The sequence below is a fragment of the Artibeus jamaicensis genome, unplaced genomic scaffold (genome assembly GCF_021234435.1).
Source record: "Artibeus jamaicensis isolate MK-2021 breed Jamaican fruit bat unplaced genomic scaffold, CSHL_Jam_final contig_797, whole genome shotgun sequence".
In the NCBI taxonomy this organism is placed as follows: Eukaryota; Metazoa; Chordata; class Mammalia; order Chiroptera; family Phyllostomidae; genus Artibeus; species Artibeus jamaicensis.
Genome location: NW_026521977.1, coordinates 21243845 through 21256291, shown reverse-complemented (window position 1 = coordinate 21256291; position 12447 = coordinate 21243845). Strand labels below are relative to the sequence as shown.

Here is a 12447-nt window from a genome sequence, read left to right as displayed (position 1 = left end):
GAAAGAAATCAGATTAATCTTAAGAAAAACCAGGCAGTGGGACCAAATCATGGAAATGAACTCTAATATTCTGTTCTGTTTCTTCCCGTGAGAATGTTTGTGGTTTAGGAATTGCTGGGAGATCCCCAGACCACAGGCACACCTGTAAAAGCAACACGGTGGGTGCGGCCTGGGCAGCCCACCCCAGCGGGATGCCGCAGGGCGGGCATGAGGCCCTGCCTGGCAAACTGGAGCCCAGGGGATCCCTTCACACTCTGCCTGCCCACGAAGACAAGGAGAGCTGGAATTCTCCGGCCGAGGTAGCACCTATTACTCTGCTGTGCTCTCTGAGCAGGTATGAGCAACATCCGTTTACAGATTTGGAAACAGACTCAGAAGTTCAAGAACTGGTTCCAAGTACAGTTACCAACATGCAGAGTTGGGATTCCAACTGAGATTGAATTCTGAAGTCCCTCTGCTTTATCGTGTGTGTTATGACTGGCACGTAACAAGGTACCTCAACAGTTAGTAGCTTCAAACAGCAAACATTTACAATCATAGTTTTTGAAGGTCAGAGATCCAGGAGTGGCTTAGCTGGGTGTTTCTGGCTCAGAATTCCTCATGAGGTTACAGTGAGGATGTTGGTCAAGGTTCCCATCATTTCAAAGCTTTACTGGGGCTGGAGAACCAGCTTCTAAACTCAGCAATGAGGCCGTTGGCAGGCTGGCTATCTGCTGGAGGCTTCAGTTTTTCATCATATGGACCCTTCCAGTGGACTGCTTGCAGCGGGACAGCTTGCTTTCCCTAGAGCAACAGATTCAGGAGAAAGACAGCAGCCAAATAAAAGAGCCTCAGGGAGCTGCAGTCTTTCATATCTCAGTAGTAACACACCAGCACTTCTGCCATTGGCTGTCAGTCACATGGCCAATCCCCGTACAGCGTAGAAGGGGACTGTGCAGGGGTGTGAACACCAGCAGGCAAGGATCGTTGGGGGCCATCCTGAAGGCTGGTGACCACACTGCTCACTTCTCTAGAGTCGGACAAGAAGGCACATCCTGCAAATAGTAAGGCAGTGACCCCCACAAACCAATCACAGAAATTAATCTTAATCCAGCCACTTTTTGGATGCTGTTTATTGAATACACATTCAATTCACTCAGGGCATAGGCTGGCCCCTCTGCATTTGGGCAGGTGTTAAACCTAGTGCTTACAGTGGCTCATGGCGGAGAAATAAGAATCAAGCCATGTGGACCCTTGGAGCAGAAGAGAAGAGGGAGAGGCCAAGAAACAGAGGTGGACTTGGGACTCCATTTCAATATGGCTCTAAAATCTTCTAGTCCGGGGATGGATTCATCCTGAGACAACCTGGGTTTATTTTCCTGGGCCTGGACAACCTCCCAACAGAGAACAGGAGGAAGAGAAGGAAGAGAGAAGCAGGAAGCATTGGAAAAAATGTCCTTTACTCATTTACCAATTTCTGAAATTTCACAAATAGGCATTCTTTCTTTAGCACGAGCTTATCAAGCTAAAATTTTGAGCCAAATTTTGCTAAGGAAATGGGGGAGGAAAAAACAGTGAGTCAACCAGACACTAAGCGTGGATAAGGGAAATGACAGAGAGACCGTGGGTTTGGGGGTGCAAAGGAGACAGATGTTTCCTTAAAAAAAATCAGAGTCCTGCCCTGGCTGGTGTAGCTCAGTGGATTGAGCACGGACCTGTGAAGCAAAGGGTCTCCAATTCGATCCCCAGTCAGGCAAATGCCTGGGTTGCAGGCCAGGTCCCCAGTGGGGGACACATGAGAGGCAACCACACACTGATATTTCTGTCCCACTCTTCCTCCTTCCCTTCTGCTCTCTCTAAAAATAAATAAATAAAATATTTTTAAAAATCAGAGTCCTGTACTGCCCACCAAAAACCACTTGCCACATTCACTGTAACTATCTTGTTGAATAAATGAATAAAATCACTTCCATGAATCCCCCCATAAGTGTGATAGGAACCTAGTAGGTAATACCTACTTTATTTTTTATTTTTCAATTGCAGTTTATATTCAAAATGAGTCTGTATCAGTTTCAGATATAAAACAGTGGTTAAAAACTCATTTACTTTCCATGGTCCACTGATGTTTCAAGTACCCACCTGGTCCACACTTAGTTATACTACAATATATTGACTATATTCCCTGTGCTGTAATCTGCATCTCTGACTATTCTGTAACTACCCATTTGCACTGCTTAATCCCTCCACTTTTTTCACTTGATTCCATCCCTATCCCCGCTCTTCTAAAAGCTTCTTTACCTGCTGTCCAGAACGGATCTCCCCTAGGACTACAGGAAAGCTTACCAAAAACTTCGATTCAGTTTCCCCATCTGGGTACGGCAAATAGTACCAGCTCCTATCTACCGCACACATACAGAAACTACACGTGAAAGCAATTTTACATCCTCCAAAATGAGGGGAGGGATAAATTCCAAGAATTCCAACATGCACAACCACATTTTAATTCCGAGCAGCTAGGTAGTAGCTACGCTTCCAAGGCCTCTGCCAACGCAGGCGCATTCCTCAACTCAACCAGCCAGTCCACTCAGGTCAGGGAAAAAATCAGGGTTTTTCCTGATCTGGTAAGTAAACAAGCTAACTCATTTCCTTCCCTGAAAGCCACCCATGCCCACGTCCTCCCCTTCCACGGCCCTAAAGTCGCCCGACTGAACACGCAGCCCTTGCTCCTTACTTGGCTCCTCCCCATTTCCCGGGCCCCCAGCTCCGGGCAGTTTCCGCCACCCTAAAGGACTACAGCTCCCAGCCTGCCCCACGCGGCCACTGGGACCGCGCGATTGCACTCCCCCCACCCCCGTGAGAGCGGTCACATGACCTGGGAAAAATGGCTGCGTTGAGTGCGGAAAACTTTGCAGCACTCCAGAGCCTGCTGAAGGTAGAGTGTGGGGACAGCCTGAGGGGTCTTTTGTCCCCGGGATTTTAGATGGAATAGGAATTGGGGATAAACAGACCTCGATCTGGAGCCAAGACTCAGCCACTGCCTCTTTGTGGCCCTGAGCAAGTCGTTGCCCTTTTCTGAGCTGTTTAAAAGAAAGAATAAAACTAATACCGGGCTGACAGTGGGTGGGGAAACAATAAGATGATGATTGTGAAGGCGCTGCTGGATTTCCTGATTGCTGCATTAGGGTGGTAATTGCTGGATCCACGAGGCCACTTCAGATTGCATCCAGCAGACCCTGTGCAATGCTGGGCAGTGGAGAAATTCTCTCTTCATGCGCCCAACCCTGAGTGAAGTGCATTCTTTGTTCTCCACAGTCCTGGGTTTTCTGTACTTGCTTTTGAAACTGGAAAAGCCTGTGTTCATGCAGCCTGTCACCTACCAGTAAGCAGAGATCGGAATTGAATCTTTATGGGCTCTTTATTCAGATGGCCAGAGATCTGAGAATACGGCAGGTTTGCGCCCTAACACACTGTATAAACTTCTATTTTAAACCTGCCTTTTTTGTAAGGAGAAGAAAAGTGTAGGTAAGGGGTTTGGAATTCAGGGGAAAAGTTAATCAGATAAAAGCTGCAGCATTCTTTCATCTGTTCCCTGGGCAGTGGACAGCTCACCCTGGAGAAGGAAGGCTTTGATACCATCTTGAATTGCTTGCAGTCCTGGGGCACAAAGGTGGTACTGCTTAAGGTCTCCTGGAGTCAGGGTGGGGGTGGGTCATACATTCAGTTCCTGAAACAATAGCTTTTTATGTACATTGATTACTAAGCATATTAGCTATTACCCGAGACTAAAAAATTTGCAATATTTGAGTCTCCCATCACTTTGACCTGTTATAAGGGCCCAAAATTTTCCTGACCATCATTTGAAAGATTGTAATGTCAGAAGGGATGTACTTCACAGGTCTTTGTAAGGATCAAATGAAATGATGGATTGGAATTATTTGTTTAAGTTCAGGCTTTTCGTATAGGAAGGGGCGGCTTTATCTTCCTTTGCAGTTTGCAGTTCTTGTCACTAGCAGACATTATGTATCTATTTGTCTGTCTGTCTCACAAGACTGTAAGATTCATGAGAGGCTTTTTTTCAAACCAGATGAAGAGGGTAAAGTTAATTATACTCAGCAATCATGTGGGGCACAAGTTCGTCGTTCATGGCACAACATTCCTCATTGGTCCATGCCATGGTCCCTCTGTTGTTTTAACCACTGCCCCCGTGTTCTTTCGTATCTTCATCCCTAAAGGTGCCTAATGTTATTTATAAATGTGTCACCGACAAGCGTGCCCCCAACACCTGACACAAAGCACGTGCTTAATAACTAGTTGTTGGATGTGTTCTTGAGTGAAGTGATGCCACCGGGTGAGGGCAGGGCCACGGTTCTTTCTGCGGTGTCTGATGGGAGTAGCGGTGTCTGATGGGAGTAGTGGTGTCTGATGGGAGTATCACAGTTACCGTCTACGGTTTTCTGTTTTGCTGGGCTGCCCTTTTCTTGGTCCCTCAGCTGGAGAGCAGGTATTTGTAGGAGCTTTTTTCTTGATGCACCCACTGGCGTTCTCGGTTGTCCTCTTCTTCAGCTCAAAGTCTGAGATATGTGAACAAAAAGAAAACCCAGGGGACTCACCTCCGTACCATTCCCTGGTCTCGAGGTCCCCAGCAGGGCTGTCCCCTCCTCTCTCCCATTCAGAGTTACCTTGGGTTTGTTCTCTGTCTGGTGCCCAGGGACGTTCATTGTGCTTAACAGGAAGAATAAGGAAAAGTACTCTGAGTCCATCTTCCCAGACATGGGAGTGTCCTAGGCACCTTTAAATCTGGAGTGTCCACAGTGTCACACCATTACATCATACAGAGACAGAACTGTGTTCTAAAACGTCTGTTTTCTTTGGTTATTTTCTTTTCCATGTGTGAATTTCTAGGCTTCCTCAAAAGACGTCGTCAGGCAGCTGTGCCAAGAGAGCTTCTCTAGGTCAGCCCTGGGCTCGAAAACACTGTTGGATGTCACGTGTTCCAGCCTGTCTGTGACCCAGGAGGAGGCGGAGCAAGTAAGTATGGTCAGAAGTGACCTTTGGACACTGGACTCGCAACTCCTTAGTCTCTTTCTTGACCTCCCAGCCATTGCTGTGTCCAAGGAAGTTTTTTCCCCTTAAGTGTCTATTGATATTAAAGCAATCTAAAATAGATTTTTGTTAATGTTAGTGAACTTAAAAACCTTTGTTTTGAACCTTTATTTCCTTATTGTAAATGAGGCTAGGGTGGGAGAACTTACCCAGAGTCAGGGCTCCCAACCATCTCCTTTTCAGATTTGTTACGTACAAGGGGGCCAAAAGCCAGCCGTTCTATACTTCTCTTTCCCAACCCATCACGTGCTGATACTCACTAATTGTTGGTTGGATGGCTCAGGCAAACTTCAGGGATCAGTGCGGAAGCTCTACGGCCTGAGTGCTGTGAGGGAGGTTGTGTGGCTGGAAGGATGATCTCACCTGATGGCCAAGAGGAAGAGTAGAGGGACTCAGGGATGTCGCACTCCGACACAGGAGTGCATCCAGACCGGCCTGTGCTGCTGCTGCTGTGGTTGTTTTAAAACCTGGAGCTTTGTTCATTGAAGTTAGCTGTGGAAGAGTAAAAGGCAGAAGTAAGATGATCAAACTGAGTTGGAGACTTCCTTTGGGTTCCACAGATATAACCCTGAAGCAAAGATTTCAGTGCAGGTATCACTTGAGAGGTGATTCTGGAAACCACAAAGGAAAAGGTGGGGAAAATCAAACAGGGAAGAGAGACAAACCAGTAACAGGGTGTGTGTTAGTGAGTGGTTACTTCTGTGGGCAGCTTGGGCTCAACCTTAAGGGCCTGTTAAAAGCCATGCGGAACATACCCCAGAATGTTGGTGCCCTGGAGGGCAGAGAGGCTAGGGCGTTCCTCCACTAATTCCCGCACCTCCTCAGTGCGGGGTTAATGTCCCCTGTTCTCTGAACAACCTCCCAAGGCATCAGGAATGCCCTAAAGCAGCAGGTTACCTTCGGAGAGTCCCCTTAGGTTCAGCGAAGCGTGGTTATATCCACAGAGCGACCACAGCCACAGCTGGAAGATCAGAGGGTGGAACACAGCATCCTAGCACTCCTCTTCCACCCAGCCTGGAGCCGGTGGTTCTCCTTGCCCTCCCAGGTGACAGCCTAGGGACAGGGCCATGACGCTCCTACCGCTCTAGATCCAACACCCAAACCCCACAGGAGCCAGCACCTCTGGTCACAGACAGTTCGGTCAGCACAGCCTCAGGTTCTGGCCAGCTGCGCGCAGCCACCCTTAGGGAAGAAGCTCCGCACAGAAACCGATTCCTAAAATTTTGCAGCACACTAATATTTTTTGCAGACTTGACCCCAAAAAAGGTATAATTTTGATTTATGCACACTAGATGGCTATTGTTGTGTTTGCTCTTGTCACTCTTTTTATGTGACAGTCTAAGGGAAAGAGAGGTCAGTGCCTGTGACTAAATAGATATTGCACGTTTTAAAAACCGTTTCGGCGCACCGGTTGAAAATCGCTGGACTAGAAAGTTAATGGAAGGTCAGGTTCTGTGCAGTGGGAAAGAGTACTCAGTAACTCTTTGCTCGAAAGCAGAGTTTCTGGCAAGGTGACAGCTTCCTATGCCCGGTGGCTGCATCTGTCTTCTAAAGCAGCGGGTGAGCTCAGGGACAGACCAAGGCACATGGGCTTCGGCACCTGCAGCAGAGGCCGCAGGACTCACGAGGCTGCGATGAATGGCCGCAGCAGTGTGTGGCCGTCGGGGGGAGTGCCCTGGCCCTGGTCCCTGCCCGCTTTCCCTCAGTGCCCCGGCACCCGTCTCTCCTGCAGCTGCTCCAGGCCCTGCACCGCCTCACCAGGCTGGTGGTGTTTCGTGACCTGGCCTCCGCTGAAGCAGTCCTGGCTCTCTTTCCTGAAAATTTCCACCAGAACCTCAAAAACCTGCTGACAAGAATCATCCTGGAACACATGTAAGTGCTCGTTTCTCGAGAGAACCTTGGAAGGCTTCCTGTTCTGGAAGTAGTAGGTTCACTCTTTTTTTTTTTTAATTACTTTATTTTTTTTAATTTTTAGGGAGAGGGAAGGGAGGGACTGAGAAAGAGAGGGAGAGAAACATGCAGTCAGTTGCCTCTTGTACATGCCCTGACCGGGAACCAAACCCGCAACCCAGGCATGTGCCCTCACCCGGCACCAAACCATGACCTTTCGGTTTGCAGGAGGGTGCCCAACCACCTGAGCCACGCCCGGCAGGGCAGTAGGTTCACCCTTGCAAAGCAAACACAAGTAAGCAAGATGAAAACCCTAACCCTGCCACCCAGGGGCTTAGCAGCATTACCTCCTGAGTGGAGGGCCTTTCAGGACCCGTTCGGTTTTTTCATTTACACGTGCAGAACGAGGTTGGCGTCGTTCTTAACACAATGGGATGGTGCCATTTTATAACATGCTCGTTTGCAGTTAACAGTATTAATATTCTGGTATTGCAGGTCAATAAATACTCACCTTCAGTAACCTGTTTAATGGCTGACTATAGCCCATTCCATAAAGGAACCGTGTATGACGTAATGAAGAAATTCCCAGGTGTCAGGCATTTGTGCTCTTGGCCATTTTCACTTCAGCGAACGTTTCGTCGGAGGCAGCGGACATTGGGGCTTTGGCTTCATGCTGTCGAGGCAGCAATCAGAATGCTGCCCGACTGTTGTCACACTCACACCCGAGAGACACAAATGCACCTTTCTCCCCAAACCTTCACCAGTACCAAGGGGGTGTTTTTTCCCTTTGTAAAGATTTTAGTTATTTTTGAGAGAGGAGAAGGAGAGGGAGAGAAATCTCGATGTGCTAGAGATACATTGATCGGTTGCCTCTCAAACGCCCCTAACTGGGGACCTGGCCCGCAACCCAGACAGGTGCCCTGACTGGGAATCAAACCTGTGACGTTTCGGTTCACAGGCCGGCACTCAATCCACTGAGCCACACCAGCCAGGGTGGCATTTTTATTTTTCTTACATTTTTTCTGTTCCACACATGGCCAATAGTACCTCATGTCAATTTGTTTGTCTTTGCTACTACTGATGTTGAACATCTCTTTTGGCCATGTTTTTTGGTCAATTTTATTTTTGTGTGAATTATCTGTATATTTTCTTGGCTGGCCAAATCCTTTTAAACACACACAATTTACTCAGGTTCCATGAAGTGGCTAGCAGCAGGTTTGAACAGACCTCTGGAATGGTAATAACAGAGAATGCCTGTTGACAAAGGGTTTTGTTGTCTATTAAGAAACTTCCTCATACATGACCACACTGTAGTCTGACTCTGCTTGGCATGTGTCTCACGGCAGTCCTGTTTGCTGTAGCATGAGACAGGCCTGTTTGGGTGTGTTTGGCTTAAGTTGTAGTGCATCGGCCTCGACCCTGGTGGCTCAGTTGGTTGGGCGTCGTGCCCGGGCAAGTGAAAGGTTGCAGGTTGTTTGATTCCCAGTCGGGGCACAGGCCTGGGTTGCAGGTCCGACCTGGTTGGGGCACGTACAAGAGGTAACCGATTGATGTTTCTCTCCCTCTCTTCCTCCCTCCCCACTCTCTAAAAATAAATAAAGTTTAAAAAGTAAAATAAGATGCAGCACGTTGTGTAGTAGCTATTCAATAAAAAGAGACGAGGTTGCCCTTTGTTTTGTCTCTGAGTGTGATGGGCACAACAAGGTTACAGTGCATTAAGCCTCTTCCTCTTTTTTTATGTTGTGAAAATAGCACTTGTGTCCTTAAAGTCACTGAGCTTTACAAACCAGACAACAGACAGCTGCTCGTTGGAACGAGGCTCCTCTGTGGTCCTGGCCTGTCGGAGGCTTGAAGCTCACAGGGCGGGGAAGCGGGGCCCGGGCCACGGCCCCTCTCATCATCAGGAGACGTCTGCATCCCCTTCCCATCATCTTTACCTTCTCTTTCTGTCTGAAACAGATCCACTTGGAGGACTGAAGCCCACGCAGATCTCAGTGAGTATCGAGAAATCGGCCTTTTCCTCCTCACCCCTCCTTCCCAGCCCCAGCTCGGAATCTGCCAGGTGGCTAGAGTTTCTAACTGAAAATCAAAGTGAGTGAATGATCCCAACTGAACAGTGTGTGCTGTTTTCCTTTCAATTCCACTTTTTAAAATTTTTTCTGATTATAAACTTAATACCATGTAAGCATGTTGTTAAAAAAAATAAACAGAAATATCCAAAGCAGTAAGTGAAATACTTAAAATAATGACATTTCCATTAGAAAAAAACCATGGCTGAAATCAGTTAGAAAGTTTGAATGGAAGTGGGCATTTAATAAATGATCACTCAGAGGCAGTCCCTGTGCTGAGGAATTCTCCCCGTGTTAACTCATGTGGTCCTCCCACCAACCCTGGGAGCTAGACCGAGATTATCCCCCTTTTACAGGTGAGGAAGTAGAGGCTCAGAGGTCAGGCAGGCGGTAGAACCCACCTGCAAGCCAAGTCCGTTTGTTCCTCGAACAAAAGCTCTTTCCATTACTGTGGAAGCTACATATTTCCGAAGGCTCAGGCCACAACCTCGCCTTCTCTACCCCGTGTCATTTCTCCTTGTGCCTGGACATCGGGGGGCTTGGTGTCCAGGCAGAGGCCTGGAGATGCTGCCCGCGTGAATCAGTGCTGAGCGCGGGTGGCGTGGAGCAGTGGGCCCCGCCTGTCCGTCCCCCTCAGAGTCTCGCTGTGTGGCTCGGATGCGCTGCACACGCACGGTCCTCAGGGCCGCCCGTCACAGAGCGAAGCCTCGGCAGATGCAGGCGGCGGGAGCTCTGAGCGGGCTGTCCCCTCCACAGTCTCTCTGCCACGCCTGGTCGACCTGGACTGGAGAGTGGACATCAAAACCGCCTCCGACAGCATCAGCCGCATGGCCGTCCCCACCTGCCTGCTGCAGATGAAGGTACGTCCGCTGTCACCCTCACTGGGAGGGAGGAAGGGGCGGCAGTGACTCGGCACCCCTGTGCGCCGTTGAAAATACCGGTCTCCAGAGTGTGGGCACCTCTGACTCCATAGAGGAAAAAAGTGAGCTCTGCCCGGTACAGTATTTATTTATAGTGTGTGTGTGCTACTGTGTTAACATAGACAGTGAAGCACACACTGCGTAGAAATTTTAATGAGACAAACACAAAAGATGAATTTTAAAATCATTTGCCAATACCTGGAGGTTACCTGGTGCCCTTTGGGAAGGTCGAGCTTTAATGAGACGAGCGTGCTCTCCGATTCCAAACGGCCGTCTGGAGGGTGCGCTGTGCATCAGCCGGCTTCTCTGCAGTGGGCTGAGGTCGTCCTGGGTGTGACAGGGCTGGTCCCCGTCAGCAGTCGGACATCTGTCACTTCTTCGTGTCCTTGTTCCCCGGCTCCTGCCTCTGGGGTGTCACCTTCACTTTACAGTTGTTCTTTTCTTAGATAAGGTTTTACTTATTTTTAGAGAGAGGGGAAGGGCGGGAGAAAGAGCAGGAAAGAAACATTGGTGCGAGAGAGAAACATCAGTCGGTTGCCTCTCGTGTGCCCCAGCCGGGGAACTGAACCCACAGCCCAGGCTTGTGCCCTGACCAGGAACCAGCCAGTGACCTTTCGCTTTGTGGGATGACACCCAGCCATCTCAGCCACAGCAGCCAGGGCTTCCCAGTTCTCTTCAGGAATCCGTTTAAGCTGCATTTCCATCCCAAGGGTTTGCTTAGTTAACACTGCGTAATGGGAGGTGGCTTTACTAACCAGACACTCAGAAATTCCAAACTTGTAAAGAAATGAAAACATAAGGGTGCCTCTAAGTTATATTGGTAACGCTCACTTTTTAAAAGAGGTATGAATAGAAGTTATAATACGGGGGTGGGCAAAAGTAGATTTACAGTGGCTCGTGTGGTTATGATTATGTCACAGCGCACTTAGTCCAGTAAGTGCTCAGATTGCCGGCCGCCATTATTTACGCATTTTGTAGTCTCCTTGCTCTCCTCCAGCACAGGGGGTACAGAGCGCATTATAGACCTACTTCGGCCCACCCCTGTGCTTCGCCTGCATCCCACTGGATTCTTCTGCCCCCCCCCCCCAGGGCCCCTTGTATAAACTGCCAGTGTGAACACGTGTGTCCTCACTTGACCGCTGCTCGGGGCAGGAGTGAGCCTGGCTTCTCAGATACCCGCTCTCAGTACCTGTTGCAGGTGGAAACTGACCCCCAGCCTCGAGGCGGCTCCTTCCTTCTCTGGTTGCTGACGCCTGGGCTGGGACTGTCTGTCGCTCTGAGCAAGAGCCTCTCTTCAGAGGTTCTCTGAATGGGGTGGGGCTCCCTGGTCCGGGGCTCACTTCCAGGGCTTTTGGAAGTGAGGTGACTTTGACTTTGGGGCCATGTTCTCTTTTCAGGTCCAAGAAGATCCCAGCCTATGTGGGGACAAACCCCGCGTCTCAGCCGTCACCATGGAGCTGAGTAAGGAAACGCTGGACACTATGTTGGACGGGCTGGGCCGCATCCGAGACCAGCTCTCTGCCATGGCCAACAAATGACCCCGGCCAGCTGCCAGCCCCAGCTGCTGTCGGCAGTGGAGCACCTTGAGACCCTGGGTGGGCTGCCCTGGCTGCGGCAGCCGCAGCTGACAGAAGACGGGATGGCAAGGATGGAGAGGGGCTGCCGTCCAGACGGCGCAGCCACACTGGGAAGCAGCAGCCACGCCCCCACACGGTTCTCACTCATCTTCCCTGCCCTCTCTCTGACGCTGCTGTGCAGAAGCCTCCGTCTGTGGGATGCTCCTGCTCTGTGTGCGGTGATCACCGAGGTGGCAGGTGAGGGAGGCTTTGCCTCGCCTGCTCCCTCCGCACGTCTGCTGAGAGGGCTGGTCCGATAAGTTCCTTTCCAGCATTAGCTCAGAGTAGTTCGTCCCCAGCCCTGGAGCTCGTGGAGGGAGCAGGTGGGTGACGCTAGCTGCTCCTGCTTCTCCGTTGGAGAAACCGGGCGGACCCCACAGAGCAGAGTCACTGCAGTGCACCCACCTGCCCCAAGTCCAGGGCCGCCCCAGCTCCCTCGGCCTGCTGGACTTGGCAGCACCGGAAGTCGGGGGGGCACATTTCCTTCTTCATGCATCTTGGGGCCTCTTGATAAATGCAGCCATTCCAGGATGAAGAAGTGGGAGGGACTGGGAATAAATAGCAGTTCCGAAAATGTCATCATTCTGGTCTCGCTCCTCGGCGTAGCTCCACCCTCCGCCTGAGACGGCTGCCGCAGGCCTCTGCTGCCCGTCCTTCGTAAGGGTGACCCCGACTTCCTGATTCGCAGCTAAGCTTGTGACCACGGTGAGACCCGAAACCAGGCACGCGGCCCTCACCACCCTCCATGCATCTCATGGGGAGCAGAAGCAAGGCTGACAGTATGTGCTTGTCACAAGAGCTGCGACATGTGAAAGCACTCCTCTGAGTCTAGCCAAACAAGATCATCTCTGTCACATCCCTGACATATCA

At 50.1% G+C, this 12447-nt stretch overlaps 1 protein-coding gene across 1 annotated transcript; it reads left to right on the top strand.

Annotated features, from left to right (window-relative positions):
• Positions 1–2845: 2845 nt before the first annotated feature.
• On the top strand, positions 2846–12156 carry COMMD9 (COMM domain containing 9). Its single transcript, XM_037128292.2, has 6 exons — positions 2846–2911; positions 4882–5007; positions 6815–6954; positions 8932–8966; positions 9798–9901; positions 11359–12156. The coding sequence occupies exons 1-6, from the start codon at positions 2861–2863 to the stop codon at positions 11497–11499; spliced, it is 597 nt and encodes a 198-aa protein (XP_036984187.2). The 5' UTR covers positions 2846–2860; the 3' UTR covers positions 11500–12156.
• The last annotated feature ends 291 nt before the right edge of the window (positions 12157–12447 follow it).